Source organism: Phoca vitulina, unplaced genomic scaffold (assembly GCF_004348235.1).
Source record: "Phoca vitulina isolate PV1807 unplaced genomic scaffold, GSC_HSeal_1.0 scaffold20, whole genome shotgun sequence".
NCBI lineage: Eukaryota > Metazoa > Chordata > Mammalia > Carnivora > Phocidae > Phoca > Phoca vitulina.
The window spans coordinates 236,894-257,180 of record NW_022589723.1 but is presented as its reverse complement, the minus strand read 5'-3'; the positions used below and the strand labels follow the sequence as shown (position 1 = coordinate 257,180).

The window sequence follows — 20,287 nt, the reverse complement described above, 5'->3', positions numbered from 1 at the left end:
TTTGAACTGGATCCACTATATTTATGTTTTGCAAGCCACATTTATTTACATTCTCGTTCCAGCAAGTTAGAGTTAATTCACCTTCTGAAAAGATGATCAAATGAAAAGTGATTGAGAGTGAGAAATGGGAGGCTGAGGGTGAGGATTGGAGGGGCTATAGAAGGAAGAAACTAAAGGCTCTAAGAGACAGAATAAAGGTGACGAGAGAAAAGAAAAAAAAATTAAAGCTGTCAGATAAGAGAGGTCAACGAAGAAGAAAAATCAGGACAGGAGAATAAAAAGAATAAAAAGGAGACAGAAGGGAAAATAAAGTAGAGCAATGAAGAAGGGGTGTGGGGAGTCAGGCGCAGTGCGGACCTGCCCAAAGAAGTATCCATGAGTCAAAGCCTTACCAATAGCTGTTACCATAATGGGAACTGGCATATAAAGAGAGGGCAAGTCTACTTTAATTAGTTAAATGGCATTATCCATGTCCAGTGGGGGTAGGGGAGGTAAATGGAATAGGATTGGTGACCTACCTCCTTCCATAGGCTGAAAGGAGAAAAAGATTTACAAAGCTTTGCTAGGAATTAAAGAGGCAGAAGCTGTTTCTTCCCCAGTTGACTTCACAAGATTCCCCTGTATTCCTGTTCACCAGGACCTTTTAAAGGGGACCTGTACTGCCCTTGTGGGGGCAACTAGAATCAAACGTTGGTTCTTTACTTTGGATTGAGCCAAGAATAGGTTTACTCACCTCCTCCTTTCGGTCTTCCAGCCAGTCTCACATCAGGAATCTTAAATGGTGTAGCAGGAAACAAGCACCGTCCCTGATCACTGGGTTCCTTAATCCAAGTCTGCCACTAATTGGCTGAGTGACTTTGGGCAAACCATTTTACCAGCCCCATCCATGTAGCACTAAGATTCAGTGATATTATAAAAAAATTCTGGGGACTGTTCTCTAAAAAAACAAGGTCTTAGAGTCAAATCTAAACCTCACCAAGTCGTGGAGAGACAAGGTAAAAAATGTATATGTTTCATTTCACACCCCCACTCCACACGTACTTCCTCTGCTAAGAATCTTCCTTTAAATTATCCCGCTGGAAAAAATTATTAGTGTTGAATTACTTTTTTTTCCTGTTTATAACATCAGATCTCAAGGATCATAAAGATTAATTCATCTTGGTTCTGCAGATCAGGTAGGCTAGCCTGGGGTTCAGGAAAGACAAAGAAACAGCTTCCAACCTCCAAACAAAACAAACAAAAAAAGACCCCACAAAAGCCTGGTGGTGGAAAGTTCTAGGCAAAGAAAAAATCTAGACAATGAATGCACACAATGGACAAATCCTTTACTTTTTGAGAACATAAACTCCATTTCCACAGGGAAATTACATTCACTGGAGGTTGTTTTAGGACAAGGCTGAATAAATTAAATATTTCAACACCATATGTTCAGCTTTGGCAGGAGATGTAGGTGGGAAGGGAATCTCAGTGTTAGGGAATGCCCATATCACACCCCAGCTGGCTATTTAATCACGAAATAAGGAAAAACACACAAATATTTGGTTAAAACACTTTTAATGAAAAGGGAAAGACACTAGTATGTCCCTTGTCTGCTCTTCACATTTTACTATGTTAGGAAGCTCTGGAGCCTATACCTTTGGAGGAGAAACCATCATTCAAGTCAGTCAGTAGCAGAACTCTCACTCTCTCCTCCTCAGAATTCCTGTTCCAAATGATCCTATGTTAAGAGTAAATACTACATCTCATTACAAGACGGAGAGGCAGGGAGAACACCACCTAGAGCTCGTCTCCCAAAGTCTGGGACTCTAAGACCCAGACAGTGGCAAAGACATAAGCCCTGGTCCATAGACAGGCAAAATGGGGGAGGAAATAGGCCTTGAGAAAGGAAGACAAGGAAAATCCAAGGGGCCAGGGAATAAAGGAGGGAGTTATCTAAAACTAGGAGCACACTAGTGCTAGGGAATCCCCTATGACCTGTGGTGCAGTGCTGCACAGCAAGTCACTAATAGTCCAAAAGAACATTCATGAGACCCATCCAGTCAAGAATCGGAGGTCCCCTCCCTCACACCATGCCCTTTTCTTAATCTCATAGGTTCCCAGCAAGCCCTATGCTTTAGCAACACTCTTCAACTCTCCATCATTACTCTTTCAACCCCCCCCCCCCCACCAATAATGCTTCTTAAAGATATGAACTTCACAGTTCCCAAAATATTCCACGGGAGACCTGTTGGCAAGACATCTGCTTGTTTCCTAACTTTGAGAGGCCATGATGAAGGAATAGGAGAAGCTGGAGGTGTCTTGGCATATTGACCAGCCAACACCTTCGCCTGAACGAGAGTGTACCGGGAAGAATGTCCTATACGCCCTTCATTTCCCCCTACCCCGTAGGGCCGGGCCGCCAGATACAGATATTGTTGTGTCTTCATTGCTGGCACCTTCTGGAGCAGGGAAAGAAGGAATGTACAGTTTGCTACTTTTCTTCTATGGTGGGCTTCTTAGGCACTGCCCTGGATGCAGGAGACCGAAATAGGAAGAGGGGGGCTCTCTTCTCCTTGGCCTCTCTGGATCCCATTGCTGGAGGCACGTTCCCAGCCACAGTTCCCGGGCCAAACAGCACTGGTGGCGCCAGGCCTAAAGTGGTAGTGGAGGCGGAGCTGGAACTCCGGGGCTTGGTGGGCAGGTCACTTGACAGGAAAGCTGTGTACTGGTTCCAGAAAGACAGGGGACCTACCCTCACCAGTTGGACAGGAATGTCCTGGGATAGGAAGTCCTGCAGGTTGACCTGGTCACCAGAGAGGAGTGGCACTGGGCCCTCCAGAGACAGCTGCCGGCCCCTTCGGGCTGGGCTGCAATTCCAAATGTGGGTGCTCAGGTGCACCTGCCAAAGGGAAAGGGAGAGGAAGAAAGGAGAGGGGAGAAGGGTCACCCCAGGGAAGCTGGAGAGGGTTCCCCTTGGGAAGGTGAAAGCTGTAGAGAATCTATTTTCCTCAGGTACACGAGTGAAGAGGGAAGAAAAATTCATCAGGGGGCCATCCCCCTGTGAGCACAACTATTTCCAAGCTCGGGGACTAGAGAAAAGCCACTAGGGAGGTATCACAGAAGGACTCAGAGAAAAAGACAAATAAGAGCTCATACATCTTAGAGGTCCTTCTACAGAGCTCTTGGTTTCTGCTCCCTGGGTCAAGGGGCAGCAGGTACAGAAAAACAGGCTCATGGGATCGTGGGGTCATCTTTTCGGGGAAAGGGGGAGAGCCCCGGGGAAGTGATGGAAGGTGAGCAGCCTGGGACCAAGGAAAGAGCAGCAATATTCTGAGGGCCGTGGGGGGCAAAGGGTTGTACCTGGTGGTGAGCCAGCAGCATATGCTTCTTGAGGATAGCCCGCTCGAGAAAGCTCTGCCTGCAGAAAACACAAGTGAAGAGCGGCCCCTCCTTGGGGTGGGTCTTCTGATGCTCCTCCAGGGCTGCCTGCGTGGCAAAGCTCTGACCACACACCTCGCAGGCCTTTCTGCTACTGCTCTCGCCCGGCTCCTTTCTCATGGCCTCCTGCATGCTCAGCTCCACCGAGGCGCTGCCGCTGCCTTCCCCTTCCCGGCTGAGTGCTGCCGTTGGGCTCGAGCTCCTCTCCGCTCTGGCCCCCGCTTCCATGCCTCCGGCGACATCACCGCCTCCCTGCTCCATGGGCTGTGTTTGATCCAGGCTGTCGGCGGGCGGTGGCGGCGGTGGCGGCGGCGGCGGCGGCAGGGAAGGCTGTTGAATCACTTTCTCATTGCTTTCCATCTCCTTCCCGGCGGTGGCTACTGCCGCCGCCGCCGCCGCCGTCGCCACGGTCCCCACGGTCCCCACTTCCTCCTCTGCCCCCGAAGCCTCTTCTGAGTCACCTCGCACGGATATTGCCTTCTCGCCTCCACTCTCTGAGCCTCTCCCTGCCAGGGAATCTTCATCAGTCACATCTTCCTCCTCTTCCTCGTCCTCCTCCTCCTCTTCAGACAACTCCTCTTCCGGGGACGGCTGCTGGGACGTCTGCTGGGGGAAACTCCCCGGGCCCGAGACTGTGGGCTGCTCGGCGCCATTTTCCGGGGCAGCTCCCCCGCCTTCGGAGAGCGTGGTACCGCCGTTGGGGATCTGGCCCCCCAGGTGCATCCGAACGTGCTGCTGCAGAGTGACAGCGTTGGTGAACTTCTTCTGGCAGATGGGGCACGAGTTCTGGGCCCGGGCGGCTGGGCTGGCCTTGTGGCCCACGAAGTGTGCGCGCAGGTTGCCCCGGGTGGAGAAAGCTCGGCCACACACTTTGCATTTGAAGGGCCGCTCACCTCCGTGTTGCCCATAGTGCAGGCGCAGCGCGCGAGGACAGCTCAGCACCCGGAGGCAGATGACACACTGGTTAGGTCCCGACGAGGCGGCGGACGAGGTCGCGGGCGCCGAGGCGGTGGGGGCTCCCGAGGCGCTAGAGGCCACGGCCACAGCTCCTTGCCGGTCAATCTTCTCTACCAGTTGCTGCAGCTTCGAGGTCTCGGAGGGTGAGGCCCCCAGGGGCTCCAGCACGTAGGGGAAGGGGAAGCTCCCTGTGGACTTAAAGTGGTTGGTAAGCAGCGCCCAGCTGGGGAGCGACGTCACCAGCTTACTCAGCTGCATTCGGGCTGCTGTGCCACTTTCTGCCACCCCGGTGATGGCTGAGCCCTCACTCCCCGGAGGGGTATTTTCATCCGCTTTACTCTTTGGCTCTACTGCCTTCATGAGCACAAACTTGTTGAAAGCAGGCAGCGCAGGAGCCGCGGCTGCGCCCGCGCCCGTGGACAGCAGCGTGAGGCTCTCGGTGGCGCTGAGTGCTGCGGCGGAGGCCACCAGAGGCTTGCGTTCCACACCTCCACTGGGCACGGCCACCTCCTCCTCGGCCTTCTCCGGCGGCACGGACATACCATAGGGCAGGCCGCTGCTGGTGATGACGTAGTCTAGGTGCTCGGGCACCGGGTGAGGGTTCATCTGCACGTGCGGGTACTTCTCGCGATGCCGGTGAAAATGCACTTTGAGGTTGCCGCGGGTGGTAAAGCGGTTGCCGCAGACGTTACACTTATAGGGCCTCTCACCTGTGTGGGAACGCAGGTGGATCTGCAGGGCGCTGTCACTGCCAAATACTTTGGCACAGAAGCGGCACTTGTGCCGTCCACCGGGCTTCTCCAAGGGACCCATCACTTCCCCGTAGCCCAGCTCGCCACTTCCGTTCTTTGGCTTCAGGAGCCCTGGGGAGGCAGTAGCCTCAAGGCCTCGAGCTGCCCCAAGACACTGTGCTGCCAGTAGTCCCGTGGTGCCTGGGAATGCCAGATGAGGTGAGGCCATCAGCTGATCTGTGCCGCCGGGCAGGGCTGGGGAGGGGGCAGGGGTGGGTTTGTGGCTTCGCCCAACCCCTCCGGCAGAGAAAGGGTGCTGTGACCCCAGCGGATGGTAAAGATGAAAGAAAGCCTGCTTGGGCGTTTCTGCCCCCGAGGAGGAGGAAGAAGAGGAGGAGGATGGTGCCAGCGTCTTGCTGGTTTGGACGGGCTTGATGGGGCTGAAGAGGGGAAGCAGGGGCTTGGTGGAGGAGGCAGTCCCCGTCCCAGGTAACTCTGAGGGACTGGCAGGGGTGCCCACTGTCTGGCCTAAGGAGCCAAGCAGCAGCACCTGGCGGCAGATTTGCTCAGTCATCTGCATCTGGTGGATCTGGCGCTGCTGCAGCACCCGGAGCTCTTCCAAGATCAGAGGGATGTTCAAGTGGCCGCTGCCTACCCCTGGGGGCGGAGGTGGAGGAGGAGGAGGGGGGGGTGCAGGGGTAGATTCTGGAGGTAATGGGGTTGCGCCCAGCTTGGGACTCGCCAAGATCAGGCCCCCGCCTCCCCCAGCTGCTGTACCTGTGGCAGCCACCAGGAAGTGCCCCGCAGACTCCTCTACTCTCCGCTCTGGGCCCCAGGAGGGATCTGTGGGCACTGAAGACCCAGAATCCGGGGGGTTGCTGTGCTCTGCCTCCATGACCTGGGAACTATTTTGGCCCTCCGCCCGGGATTCAGAAGAGGTCGAAGAGTTGTTGGGGTTCTCCTGGCCCCCAATTATCACCATTACAGGGGGGTCAGTAGAACATGCATTCTGGTGGGCGAGGAATTCAGTTGGGTCAGTGAATTGTGCGCAGCACTTGGCACAGACTTGGGGGTGGTCCTCCTCGCTAGCATCACCTAGGGAGAAGACAAGGAGAGAGCGTGGGTGGTGCGGTTGGGATGGGCCTGCGAAGGCTCTAATTAACAACGAGCCCAGTAACCGCTTGTGGGGGGCGGGGAGATGAGCTCACCATCAGGCCACGCAGAAGGCTAGAGCTCAGTCTTGACCGGCCCGGACGCGAAACACCCCAGGGTAGGGGGGTGGGGAGGGGCAGGCAAGCTCAAGCTTCTGCCTTCCCTAGTCCGTCCCCCACCCCCCCAACCCCGGGCCACCGCGGGCGCAAGGAACAGGCGTGAGGAGGGGGTCCTAGGCAGAGAATCGTGCATTTCATCCCGTCCGCCGAAAGTCCCTTACCCCGCGCGCATCCCCTCCGCCCCCACCCCTGCCGGGGCAGGGCCCTACCGCACCTCCAAGCTCCGCCGGCTCCCCGCAGGGCCCCCCGAGACGAGAGCTCCTCCCGGTTTCGTGCGCCATGGTTGTGGGGGAGGTGGAGGGCCGGGTAGAGTGGGAGACAATAGGTAGCGGGATTGGGGGAGGCGGCGGTGGCCGCCGGGGCTGCGGCAGCCTCTGCGCCCAGCGGCCCAGACTGCGGAGATGGAGATCGGCGGCAGCGGCGGCGGGGGCAGGGAGCCGCGGAGGAGGGGGAGGGGAGCGGGGAGGCACGGAGGAGGGGAGGAGCTGGAGCGAGAAAGCTGGGAGAGGGGAGATGGGGGAGGAGCTGCTCGGGAGCCGGGCGGGAGCGGGGAGTGGGAGGTGGGTGTGTGGGGCCGGAGCCCAGAGCCTAGCAGGTTCCCGGAGGCTCAGTGACAGGTGCTTGTGGGGCGTGGTGGGGGTCCACCTTCCCTTGCACTCTGCCAGCTCCCCCCTTCTCCAGATGTCTTTGCCCAGACCTGCCCCCACCCCCCTCAGGCTCATGGGGACACAGTGGGAAACACAGCCCTGCTCAACAGAGCAAAGCGAGAGGCTTCTCTTATTTTTCTTTGGATAAAAGATCTACTGAGCCTGGAAAACGTGGACTCCAGAGAGGATGGTCTGATCTCAGAGGTCTGAGGGAGCCCGGAACATCCATCCCTCATCAAAACACGCACCCCCAAATACCCCAAGTTTTGTCCAGTCTTCCTCACCTTTATTCCCACCCTACCCCCATCCCTCTCCACAAAAGACGTTTCTCAGGGTGGGAGGCTGCAAGGTAGAATTTCCAAGGAAGTCATTTCAGGACCCCTCTCTACGGAACACTGAGCCCCTTTACTCCCCGCCCCTCCTCCCGCAGAATAGCCGAATGCAAGTTACCCCCCAGATCACCCGGCCCACACCTGATTTATGGAGCTCGTGCTTATTCACGGAGCCATCTCCTCTTTAGTACTCTCTTCCCTGCCCGTCTTCTTCCTCCATTGCCCTTCTCTTGCAACAACACTGCACGCTGTCACTATTAAGGACTGTGGAGGTTGGGGAGATGCCGGCCTGCAGGGGCCTAGAGGCCCACCTAGCTCTAACCTGGGGGGAGGGGAATTCCTGAAACAATGGGAAAAATGCAGTGGGAGCTACCAGACAGCCTCTCAGTGCCAAAAGCCCTTTCAGCCCCAATCTGGTTTGAATGCCTAGAAATGACTTAACACCAGCTCACCGCCACAGAGGCCACCTCCCCTTCAAAGAAGATAAGTAGGGGTGAGATGTCTCTTAGACCAGATACCCTGCAGTCCCTTTCTACCTTGAAATGTGTCTTCATAGGTTTTCCACTTCCTGAAGGAGTGTATCTTACTTACAGGAATTGACCCCCAGTCACTTAGTTTTGTGGTTCTCTTGGGCATCAGTAAACCCACCTTGTGCTAATCCCAGTTCTGTCCTTGCCTGACAGTGGTCAATCATGCAACCATTTTCCTTTTTGTAAAGTGGTAATATTGTAGCTATGTTATCTTTCTCAGAGAAATACTGTGGTGACAAAAACTTGAAAAACTCGACAAATCATGTTAATATGAACATACGGGACTTTAAATATTCTGGATTAGAGAACTGACATTGTCAATGGCAAAGCGTCAAAATAACCTAAAATATGCATATACTAAAATTAGATCAGTGTTTCATGTTGCTTATTAACCTGCTTATTAATTTCTGAGGTAAGACGTTGGTCAATATCATTGGCATATGGCAACATTAAGGAGCCTTTTTTGGATGGAGATAAAACTACCTAATACTGGCAACATCCACTTCACTTTTGAACGCAAATTTTGCCATCTTTTTTTTTCTTTTAAAGATTTTATTTATTTTCTGACAGAGAGAGAAACAGGGAGAGAGGGAACACAAGCAGGGGGAGTGGGAGAGGGAGAAGCAGGCTTCCCGCAGAGCAGGGAGCCCGATGTGGGGCTCGATCCCAGGACCCTGGGATCATGACCTGAGCCGAAGGCAGACGCTTAACCATCTGAGCCACCCAGGTGCCCCTTGCCGTCTTTTTAAAATGAGAACATTTTACTGAATTATATTTAGAAACTTCAAATAATCATGAGGATCGTAACGTTATAAAGGATGGCTCTGAAACAGATGAGCTCCGTGCTTTCAGGCCTGACCCTTACAGTGAGGGAGAGGGGAATCTATTTCAATTATGGAAGGTGACGGGTTAGTGTGGTATTGTTTATTTTTACACATACGGAAATTGAAGCTTGGAGAGATGAAGTGACTTTTTCAAGTTCACACTGTAATTCAGTGAGGCAAACATTTGGAATTTCAACTCCTGTCCAGTGCTTTCTCAAGCACATCAACATTGTAAGGCTTCTCTAATGCTAGAGAAAGAGCCCTGTGTAGCTCCCACCTGCCATTTGCTCTCTGGCCTCAGCAAGGGAGAGGGAATGAGATGGAGGCTTTCTACTGAGCATTTGTTAATTAGCATTGAACATTTGATATCAAGTTGCTGTTTTGTCAACTCTTCCGACAAGAAAAGAAATCCTTTTCTTTTCATCTTCTCCTGGGAAACACTGTCCCCTTTCTTGCTCTTTAATGAAACTTGCTTTCTGATGTGTAATTCGATCTGCACTCTTCTTTAAGGTAAATTTAGTCCCTGCTGAAAGGTGACGGATCAACAGCCACCTGTAAGAGGAACCCTCTCTTTCTCAGCACTTTGCACTCACTGCCTCTCCTGAAAAGGGGGGCAGGATTCTTAGGCAGACAGGAATGAAGTCATAAACACAGGAATAAACTAAGCTGGTAACGGTGTCCCTAGATAGCAGATAAGGTGAGGTAAGCTATCCTGGGTCACACACAAAGTCTGGGATGGACGTGAAGACTAAGACCTGGACATGCTTGTTTAAATTTATAAAGAGCAGAAATAACAAGGAAAAAGGAAACCAGGTAGCTCTCTAAACTGCTGCTCTAGGCTTGGGAGCGCATGGCTAGGGAGAACAAAGAGAAAAATGGGTAGGGAGTGCACAGCAGGATAGTAGTTGAACAAGTGGTTCTCAAACTTTGCTGCCCATCAAAATTACTGGCAGGACTCGATCCCAGGACCCCAAGATCATGACCTGAGATGAAGGCAGACACTTAACCGACTGAGCCACCCCGGCGTCCCGTTGGGCTCCCTGCTCAGCGGGGAGTCTGCTTCTCCCTCTCCCACTCCCCCTGCTTGTGTTCCCTCTCTCCCTGTGTCTCTCTCTGTCAAATAAATAAATAAAATCTTAAAAAAAATTACCGGCAGAGCCTTTAAAAATCCCGATATCCAGGCCACACCCTAGATCGATGAATTTAGAATCCCTGAGGGTGGCATCCAGGTATCAGTATGTTTATAAAATTCCTCAGGTGATCCCAATGTCCAGCCAAGGATGAGAACCACAGTAGCTTTCGGGCGACTGCTCTTCGCAGTAAACCTTCTATCCTGCTGCTCACCTCTTACCTGCCCTCAACCTGGCCAAAATTTAGACAGTGGCGAAACCAGCTGCTCAATGCCAGATCTTCCTGTCAGGCTCCCTCTCTCCTCTGCCCGCAGCCACAGGTTAGCTCTCTTGTGTCCAGCTTCCATGGACAGAATTTTTTTTTTTTTTTGAAAGGAGATAGAAGTTTATTGAATACACACCGCAAGGGAGCGGTGGGCAGGACAGCAAAGGACATACTGTCTGCCAGAATTTGATATGATTTAGACCTGACTGTGAATTTAAGCGACTGTATTGCCTTTCCCAGAATACGTGCATCTTGAGCCATGCTTCTAATTTTAAGATAAATGTTTGTTCCACGCAGAGTTCGAGTATCGTCCAGCTATTGAAGAAACAAAGCACACTATGTAAGCACCTGCTTAAACTTACTGTTAGTGTTGGTCCAACACTAATAGTTTCCATAATTATGAATCGATTCTGTAACTGCTGCTACTGTTGCTATAGACTACTTCTAAGGGGGAAATGTCCCATGTTCTCTGCATCACGCCTCTCTCCTAAATACATACACATACTCACTCCTTTGCTACCCACACCTAGTAATGCACCCATGGCCTATGCAACATTGTAGGCAAACAGGCGTGCTGAGGTATGTTTACATGGGGTGCTAAGTGAGAAAAATATATTTGTTTCCAGAACAGGAATATCTTAGATCAAACACCGAAAAGGTTTTTAAAGAGACATTTTTCTGACGTTGAAAGACTCAGCATTTAGCCAGGAATTCATACGCTTTTGCTGCTGGAAGGGACTGAGATCTGACCCTCTGAGCAAAGTGATTAAGATTACCAGCTCTGAAGCAAACAGGCCCAAGTTCTCGTCCCAGCACTTTCTAATCTTTGTGATCTTGGGAAAGTTTCTTTATTTCTCTAAGGCTTGGGTTTCTCTTTAAAATGGGGGTATAGCTTCAAAAGGGAATGAAATTCTTAGACAGGCTACAACATGGAGGAACCTTGAAAACATGCTAAGTGCAACAAGCCAGACACAAAAGGACAAAGTGTATGATTCCTTTACATGAGGTATCTAGAATTGGTAACTTCATAGTGACAGAAAATAGAATGGTGATTGCTAGGCACTGCGGAGAGAGGGGGATGGGGAGTTATTGTTTAATGGGTATAGGGTTGCAGTTTTGCAGGATGAAAGAGTTCTAGAGATGGATATTGGTAATGGTTACATAACACTGTGAATATACTGAATGTCACTGAGTTATATGCTTACAGATGGTTAAAATGGTAAATTTTGTTATGTATGTTTTACTACACATTCAAAAATGTGTAGTAAATGGGGGGATGCCTGGGTGACTCAGTCGGTTAAGCATCTGCCTTCGGCTCAGGTCAGGATCCCAGGGTTCTGGGATCTAGTCCCACATCGGGCTCTTTGCTCAGCGGGGAGTCTGCTTCTCCCTCTCCCTCTGCTGCTCCCCCTGCTTGTGCGCTCTTGCGCTCGCTCTCTCTGACAAATAAATAAAATCTTTTTTAAAAAAGATTTTATTTATTTATTTGACAGAGAGAGAGAGAGATAGCGAGAACAGGAACACAAGCAGGGGGAGCGGGAGAGGGAGAGGCAGGCTTCCTGCCGAGCAGGGAGCCCGATGCGGTGCTCGATCCCAGGACCCTGAGATCATGGCCTGAGCCTAAGGCAGACGCCCAACGACTGAGCCACTCAGGCGCCCCAATAAATAAAATCTTAAAAAAAAATTTAATGGAGGTAATAATAGTGGAGTTGGGAGGAATAAACAAGAGGAAATGCATACAGGGCCTAGCATAGTACCTGACAGATAGTAAATGCTCCACAAATATTACCGAGGAGTGTATTATTTAAGAGTCTCATGCTCTACCGACTGAGCTAGCCGGGCGCTGAGGAGTGTATTATTTAAAGGCCAAATGCTGGGGCACCTGGGGGGCTCAGTCAATTAAGTGTCTGACTTGAGCTCAGGTCATGATCTCGGGGTCCTGGGACTGAGCCCCGCTTTGGGCTCCCTGTTCAGTGGGGAGTCTGCTTCTTCTTCTCCCTCTGGCCCTCACCCCGCTCATGCTCGCTCTCTCAAATACATAAATAAATAAAATCTTCTCTTTTTTTAAGATTTTATTTATTTATTTGAGAGGGAGAGACACAGCGAGAGAGGGAACACAAGCAGGGGAGTGGGGAGGGAGAAGCAGGCTCCCCACTGAGCAGGGAGCCCGATGCAGGGCTCGATCCTAGGACTCGATCCTAGGACGCTGGGATCATGACCTGAGCTGAAGGCAGACGCTTAACGACTGAGCTACCCAGGCGCCCCAATAAATAAAATCTTTTAAAAATAAAAAAATAGGGGCACCTGGATGGCTCAGGTCATGATCCTGGGGTCCTGGAATCTAGCCCCACATTGGGTTCTCTACTCAGCGGGGAGCCTGCTCCCTCTCCCTCTGTCTGCCACTCCCTCTGCTTGTGCTCTCTCTCTCTCTCTCTCTCCCTGTCAAATGAATGAATAAAATCTTTAAAAATAAATAAATAAATAAAAATAAAAATAAAAAATAAAGGCCAAACACTGAAGCCCTGGAAGAAGAATGGCCCCGCCCAAGGTCACCTAGTTTCAAAGTCCAAGCTGGATTAAAAACCAGGTTTTTGGGGCGCCTGGGTGGCTCAGTCCTTAAGCGTCTGCCTTCAGCTCAGGTCATGATCCCAGGGTCCTGGGATCGAGCCCCGCATCCCTGCTCCACGGGAAGCCTGCTTCTCCCTCTCCCCCTCCCCCTGCTTGTGTTCCCTCTCTTGCTGTGTCTCTCCCTGTCAAATAAATAAAATCTTTAAAAATAAATAAATAAATAAAAATAAAAACCAGCTTTTCTGCTTCCTGATCCAGTGCTCTATATCGCACCCCACCTGAGTTACTTTCTATCTACACAGAGATGTTTTCTTTTTGACCCAGGGTTACTAAGGGCTGAAAAGCTTGGGCTCCATACCCTAAGGGATTATGTTCTCTGTTTCCAGATATGAAGACGAACAGAATCCTCAAAACTCTCTTTTTGCCTTCCTTCTCCTTTTGCTGCTCTTGATGTCTGCCAGCTTGCATTTCTCCCTCTAGATCTGTTTGGCTGTTGTCCTGATTTCTCCTTCTCACTAAATATCTGGGTTTCTGATCGTTTCCTTTATTTCCCAGATGTACGAGTTTACATTTTCCCTAGTCACATCCCTTATGTTCTCTAATTCAGATTTCTAAGACTCTGTAGGGGGAGAGAAAATTTTTTTTCTCTCCAGAGTTTTTAAGTAAATAGACTATTTCCTTCTCATCACTTATGTGCAATAACTATTCTGTTAGGTTTTTGGTGTTCTGGTCAGGGAAGCTGAACAAAAACAGGGCTAGAAAACAGGTCTTTTCAGACTGTTTCTTGGTGACATCTTAGGTCACCGCAGAGATGAGGCTTATAAATGTGCAACAAAGGCTCAGCATTTGCTTGTCACATATGGTAAACATTGCTTGAAAGAAGGCAAGGGCTCCTGAAAACCTTGGAGACACCCTCACCTGCTAAATAAATGTCTGCTGATATTCCTGAGGGATGCCCATAGTTTCACAGGGACACCAGAGGATGAACATAGAGTCCCCCCCCCCACCTAATTTGGGCACATGCAGAACAAGAAAATGTCTTCTGGGGTAGAAAGAAAAGTCAGGGGTCTGAAGATCACATAAGCAAATAAGAACTCTACCAATGGAAAAGGAGGGAGTAGGAAATCTATCTATCTTGTAAGAGCAGGAAAGAATTTTAGATTTGATCAGAGACAGCCACCTCATCTCCAGATGTGACCCAGTGACACTCCGGGTCATGCAAGTAGCCCAGGATCTTTCTCTCAGAATTCTCTCAGGAGAATTCTGATCAGAAAACCCTTCAGCTTTCTTAAAGCAGACCTTAAGAGGTTACTGCTGCCTTCTTGCTCCTCTCATTTATGTTTCTGACTTTTATGGCTCAAAGGCAAAATTCCAGCTCAAATGTGTTACCGCCATTGGATTGGAGCCTGCACTGTTTCTACGGGGACAACTCCGCAGCAGCATCCCTGTGCCCCGGAGTGTTCGCGGCCCCAAGTGGGAGCTACGGCTCAAGGGGCTTGAGAATCCACTCAGGGCAGTGCTGAAAAATTTCTTTTGACTCCCTTACAGGCTTTTCATCAGCAGTGGTGTGGGCTGTGGGTGAGCAGACTTGGGAGGTGTGGGGAGAGAAGAGGAGAGGAGAGGTTGTTTTTTGGGGGGGCGGTTGGAGGCAGGGGGTGTTTGGGCATTGTTCCACAATCCAGCCAGCAGGGGAGCAGGACTGTGAGGCAACGGGAAGTCTCCTGTAGAGCCTGAGGAGGAAACATCCGGCCTGCAGCAGCATTAAGGAGGGCGAATGTGTCCCAGGAGGGAAGGATGCCACCACCATGAACCTCTAAATATGGGCACAGTGGGATCCCAGCAAGGCAGTGACTTGAGGAGAATGTGTTCTCTCCAAAACACAATATGTCTGTTAAGGCTGTTCCTTAGCACATGGAGCACTGATTTAATCTCAGGTCATTTTTTTTTTTTTACAACAGGTGGAAAGGTAAGTTTAATCCATAACTTCATTTTAGTCACTACAAATACAGTATCCTAGCTAGAGCTTTCCATAGCACACGTCTCCTAGAGAAATACTAAAGTTCGCCAAGAGGTTCCTGAGCTTTGGACATATTTCAGCCCTTGCAGGAAGTGCCAATGTCCTCATATGTAATAACAATACTCACACGTATTAAGTACTTATTTCTGTTAGGGACTACCATACCACATATATTGAACACTTATTTATGCTATTTATTTTTCCAAGTGCTTTACACATATTAACTCACTCTGATTCTCACAATAACCTAAGGAGGTAGCTAGTGTTTTACAGATGAGGAAACAGCACAGAGAGACAAAGTAAACCAAGGTTGCACAGCTAACCAAGTGGTGGAACCAGGATTTGAATCCTGGAAGTCTGGCTTCAGAACCTTTGTTCTTAGTACTACACTACACTGTCGGGTGAATCAACTGTTTGCTAAATAGCTTATCCCTGAGGCAGGACTTCCAGACTTTCACAGCATGAATGTATATAGCCATAGCAGTATGTCCAAAACTTGCCTGATCCTAGAACTACCTGATCCCTTGCAAAGATAGAGATTCCCAGACTCTAGCCAGGATCTACAGTCAAGCAAGTTTGAAAAACCCTAATGTAGCAGAGTGAGCACCGCCAGCCCTGAGCCTCAGGAATCCTAGGTTTTGGTCCTGACAGTGCTTCTCACTGTTCCTGAGACTTTGGGCAATGTCACTTTTCAGTACCCTCGTTGCTCCACTATCCACCACGTCCTGGACTGTTCTAAGAATACATGAAATACCCTCCCCCCTTCATAGAGAAAATCTGTTCCTTTATTTTTTTTTGAGTTTATTTAATTCTTTTTAAGTAATTGCTACACTCAATGCAGGACTCAAACTCACGACCTCAAGAGCAAGCATTGCATGCTCTTTAGACTGAGCCAGCCAGGGGCCCCAGAAAATCTGTTACTTTAAAAACAGATCCAAGTATGTTGACTCATACTTGTTTTTTGTGTTTTTTGTGTTTTTGTTTTTTTTTTTTAGCTTGGCCTCCTTGAAGCACAAACCTAAGCCCTCCGGTCTCTACCCCAGGTGACATGGCTCCACACCCCAAACCAGGCTGCATCTGACCGACATTAGCTCTCTCCCTCTGGGAGCTCTGATCTGTTCTCAGCTCAGCCCAACAATGAGAAACTTTTTTCTCTTCTCCCTCAGGGGAACCTTCACGTTTATCCAATTCATTCTCTTGCAACCCAACTCTCCAGAAAGAAAAGGGGGGAAAATCCCACCCCTAAGAGACGGCCTCCAGGTCTGAGGAGGTTACTTAGCAACGGCACAAAGACCAGTGCGCAAAGGGGGACCTGAGGAGAAAACTCTTGGGTGGGGAGACAGAGCCAGTTTGAAAACTCCATTTCATTCGGAGAAAAACAAGGAAAACACAAACAGAATCAATCCTGAGAAAAGCCAAGCGGGGGCTTCTCCCCAGCACAGGTCAACGCCTTACTACTCCCTGCAGCCAATTCCTTCACACCCCCAATGACCAAATCCTCCCCTGGCTTCACCCGTGGCCCGGGTGCCCTCCCTTGCCCTGGCCTGACCCACACGGGCTGGGACTCAGGGCTCCCGCACCCCTCCCCAGGCACCCACCGTTCTCAGACGCGCTGGGACCTTCGCAGTCCGAGATTAACTGTTGGGGTTTCCGCTGCTTTCGCCGAGACATTCCCGGGTGGAGGTGGGGTAGGGAGGGGCAAAGCTCACTGAGTCCTAACCGGGGTGACCTGGTCTGGTCTCTCCTTGGGTCTGAAGCCAACGGATGCCTCTCCCCCAGTGCTAATCACTGTGAAGCAGAGACGTTCTCCCTTCCCAGAGACAGACAGACAGACTGGCCCGCGCTCTCTCTGATTCTCTGTCCCTGACTCTCTCTCTCTCTCTCTTTCTCTCTCAATCTCTGCAAGTCTTTAAAGGGGAGACGCCCCCTTTTTTTTTCTTCAGCTTCTTCCCTACGCTTCTGCAGCTCCCATTGTAAAAGCAAAAATCCTAATCTTTCCGCACACTCTTTTCTTTTGTACTGCAGAGGGGAAGGATTTAACCCTCTCCTCACTGCCAGGGCTCCGGCCTCTCCCTGTGCTGTCTGTTCAGAAAATGTCCCTGCTTATTTCTCTAACTCTTCATCCAAGGTCCTCACAGTGCTTTTTGGTTCTCTCACGATTCTATGCCACCTTGTTTGATGATGCGACTGTGTCTGGGGTATAAAGCTGAAATAAGAACTTTTCCGTATATCCTGATTATGAGGCCAAGAAGTCAGCTACCGCCAGTCGAAAATGGGGATATGAAAGGCTGGCAAAAAGATGAAGATGGACAGTCATTACGGTAAAACTTAATATATAGAGAGCTCTTCATAACATATAGGATATTTTCATGTACATGACATATTTTGAGCATTACAACTCTAAGATTAGCACAGCAGGTTTGACTACTCCTATTTATAGATGATTCTCTTTATAGGTAAGCAAAAGGATCAGTGAGGTTAAGTAACCTATCCAAGGTTGCACAGCTCTGATGTAATACAGACAGGTCCATCTGACAGCAGGCTAACATTTTTTCCCTCTATATTATTAAAGGTACAGTATGCCACCAAGCTCCTAGCATGAAAAAAAAAAGTGATTGATCTTAAGGAATCCCAGTTAAAATAGCAACAGCGTTCCTGGCTTTTCTGTTTCTCCTGCTCCTGTCCAGCTCCTGGGGCTGAAGGTATGCCAGCTCTGAGAAGATGATGTAGATGATTCTGTGGGACTTCAGACTGGAAGCTACAAGGAGGCACTTCCAGCTCAATATGAAGGAACTTTCTAACAGTGTAATGGTCTCTCGGGGGAATGGGTGAGCTCTCTGTAGTAAGTTCTCGCAGAGGCTGAAAACAAATGTCAGGGATTTTGTGGAAATAATTTCCTTGTGGATATCATATTTGACCTTTAAAAATGTCTCCATCTCTAAAATACATCATTTGGCCACAAACCAGTTCTCTCCTGCTCAGCCTGCACATTAAGGGTGATTCATTTATTGTTTTTTAACTTCTGGCCATACTGCGCTCCTGGGCATGGAATAACCAGATGTGCCCTATCTCCTCACTATGATGCACGAGTCCTCTTCTCCTGGACTTATTTACCTTTTACTCTCCTGGCTGAGATGAGAGAGCATCTGAGACACCATCAGTTAGGAAAGTGGAAATTCTTTTCCCTTTTGGAGCTCAGGGCTGTAAATATCTGATGGCTGCGTCTTCAGAGAAGAATAAAACAAAGTTCACTCACAGCGTTCGGTGCAAACTGGAAGTTCCCTTGGTTTCTTCCCTGACCCGGATCCAGGCTGGTGTGACAATATTAAGAAAGGGAGAGAGAGACAACAGATGGTCAGAGGGTTGCTGGTGAGAAACAAGGCAGGTACCCACATCTGAAGGGGTTTGGGAAGCACTCTGATCTTTGCTTTGGAGTTCACTGAATCTCCATTATTTTCCCCATCCTTCGGGGTCAGGACCCTGGGTGGCTCCCTCATGTTCCACCCTTGGAACTCTTGCTGACATTGTCTAATTCATCCTGTTAACTTCTCTGTGCCAGACAGGTGCAGTTATCACTACGCTGTTGTGGGGGAAATGAGAACACTGAAGCCAGGGAAGCTTCTAATTTCTCAGTGGAATAGACTGGGTCCTGTCTCTCTCAGCCCACTGTTTCCATCATTTACTTCCTTTTTGAGGAAAAGAAACAAGAGAAAGAATATAGCTTTCTGCTTTTCTCAGGAGTCTCTGATGTCCGAGGGCAGATTTGGGAGTCCAAAATTCATGTCCTTCCTGGGTCTTGTCTGTCTTGTCTTTTCCTATTTTTTTTCCCTCCCTTCTTCTTGCTGGCCTTATTGTGAAAGGAAGGGCTCTTTCCCCTCCTCTCCTTTCTTCCGCCCTCCCCCATTTACCATTTTTTTCCTTTTACCTCTCCACTGTGGCCTCTTGACCTCCCCACAGAGTTACAAAAGTAAAATCCTTGAAGAGATGCTGCTGTGGGAATGTTAATGAGCCTTCCCCACAAAGGGGCAAAGACTTTACTTCACTGAGTTGGAAAAAAGCCCCTTTGAAAAGGGGTTTCTGTGTGTGGTGAAGTGGAGAGGGGAAGGGAAGGAGAGAGAGAGAGGGAGAGAAAGAGCGAGAAAATGAAAGGAGGAGAGAGAAATGAGAGAGAGAAAGAGAGAGAGAGTGACTGACTTAATAGCAGAAGAGAATATTAAAACAACACTGTTCATTCTTCAATTGATGATTTAATTTTTGGAAAATGTTCCATGATCTTTTGACCTTGTAAACTAAGCGCTTACATTCCCAAGAAATTGAAGAGGCACTTGAGGGCACTGAAGATAATAAAGGATAGGAAAAAGGGACTTATCCTGGCACCCTACCCCCAGTTCCTTCCAATGTGTAGGAGCCTGGGAGGCTCTGGGGGAATATTCTGGTTGGGGCGAGCTGGTGGTGAAGATGGGCTCTTTCCTCTAGCTTTGTGGTTCCTTCTTATGCTATTTTCTAATTTTATCAACATTTTCTATGTTGGCTTTGCTGTTGGCTATTAGCCTAATAATTTTTTCTCTCTTTAGGAATAGCTTAAAGTACTATTGAGGTGTTTGCGTCACAGAGCCAATTTTCAAGCCAGACCACTTGAGTATAATCTCTGTATCCTTCATTTGTGAACACAGGTTGCCTCTGAATTAGTTAAAATGGATGTAAAGGTATTTTTAGTGTCAAAATTAAGTCCTCAAAAAGCAAAGATACGTTGTTGCTCTTTAAAGAAAGTTAGTCATTCTGTTTGACTCTCAGAGATTTTCCTACACATTGTTTTGTGATGTCAGCACAACACTCCAGTTAAAGAAGTCCTAGTTTTAGAAGCAAATAAATCCTTCTCTTGTAAAGGGGGGTGAGGGTATGGGGGGAAGTTCCTGAACTGTGAGGAACAAAGAAAAGGTGATTGGAATGAGATCCTCAGAAGAGAGAGGAGGAGCCAGTCAGGAATGCTAATTCCTAGAGCAGCACACGCTCCACTGGACTCACTGTCATCACTTGGGGAGTTATGGAAAATTCATATTCCTGGTCTCTATCCCTGATTTACTCAATCCGAATCTCTGGGGGGTGGGACCTAAGATTTTTAATAAACTCTTAAATGGTTCTTTTTCAGAGTTAAGCTTTAGACATTTGTGCTTGACTGGTGGTTTCTAAACCAGGAGCTCTAGATTCCTAGGGAACTGCGGTGTTGCCGGGACTCCATGTTACTCATGAAGGGAGCCCAGCCTGTGGCCAGAATATATAACATGTCTCAAAAGTGTATACTCCTGCTGGCCCAATGTTTGTTGATGTTGTTGGGATTAATATACTTTTAAGTCAAAAGCGTTTCTAAACTCATAGTGGCTTTTGTCCTAAAAATACAACTATAGTCATGTGGGGGGCCTAGCAAATTTTTGGCATTTTATTCAAGGCCTCTTCTATACCCTGCTCTAAGCATTCCTCCTTTTTTCTAGTTTGTAGAAGAGCAGGTGTTGTAGAGGCAGATCCTCTATCTTCCAAAGAATTAGAATCCTATGAGGAATTTGATTTTAATTGCAAGAGAACTAAACTCGGAATCTAGTA

General features: G+C 49.1%; 1 protein-coding gene across 3 annotated transcripts; it reads right to left on the bottom strand.

Moving 5' to 3' along the window:
- Positions 1 to 1,537: 1,537 nt before the first annotated feature.
- On the bottom strand, positions 1,538 to 16,651 carry SALL2 (spalt like transcription factor 2). 3 transcript variants are annotated; one of them, XM_032417751.1, is made up of 3 exons: positions 16,288 to 16,651; positions 3,340 to 6,200; positions 1,538 to 2,878 (listed from the first exon to the last, which is right to left on the bottom strand). In XM_032417751.1, the coding sequence occupies exons 1-3, from the start codon at positions 16,358 to 16,360 to the stop codon at positions 2,471 to 2,473; spliced, it is 3,342 nt and encodes a 1,113-aa protein (XP_032273642.1). In that variant the 5' UTR covers positions 16,361 to 16,651; the 3' UTR covers positions 1,538 to 2,470. The 3 variants fall into 3 exon arrangements, with proteins under 3 accessions (XP_032273642.1, XP_032273643.1, XP_032273644.1); XM_032417752.1 differs by lacking the exon at positions 16,288 to 16,651 and adding an exon at positions 6,591 to 6,804; XM_032417753.1 differs by lacking the exon at positions 16,288 to 16,651 and adding an exon at positions 6,314 to 6,533.
- Between the last annotated feature and the right edge of the window lie 3,636 nt (positions 16,652 to 20,287).

Bases quoted from the DNA above. Each gene is read 5' to 3' on its own strand.
- SALL2 (XM_032417751.1), bottom strand. From the start codon at position 16,360: ATGTCTCGGCGAAAGCAGCGGAAACCCCAACAGTTAATCTCGGACTGC. The intron at 6,201-16,287 runs GTGGGTGCCTGG...TCTTCTCCCTAG, and splicing joins TCCCAGCGCGTCTGAGAACG to GTGATGCTAGCGAGGAGGAC. The intron at 2,879-3,339 runs GTACAACCCTTT...TCCCTTTGGCAG, and splicing joins TGCTGCTGGCTCACCACCAG to GTGCACCTGAGCACCCACAT.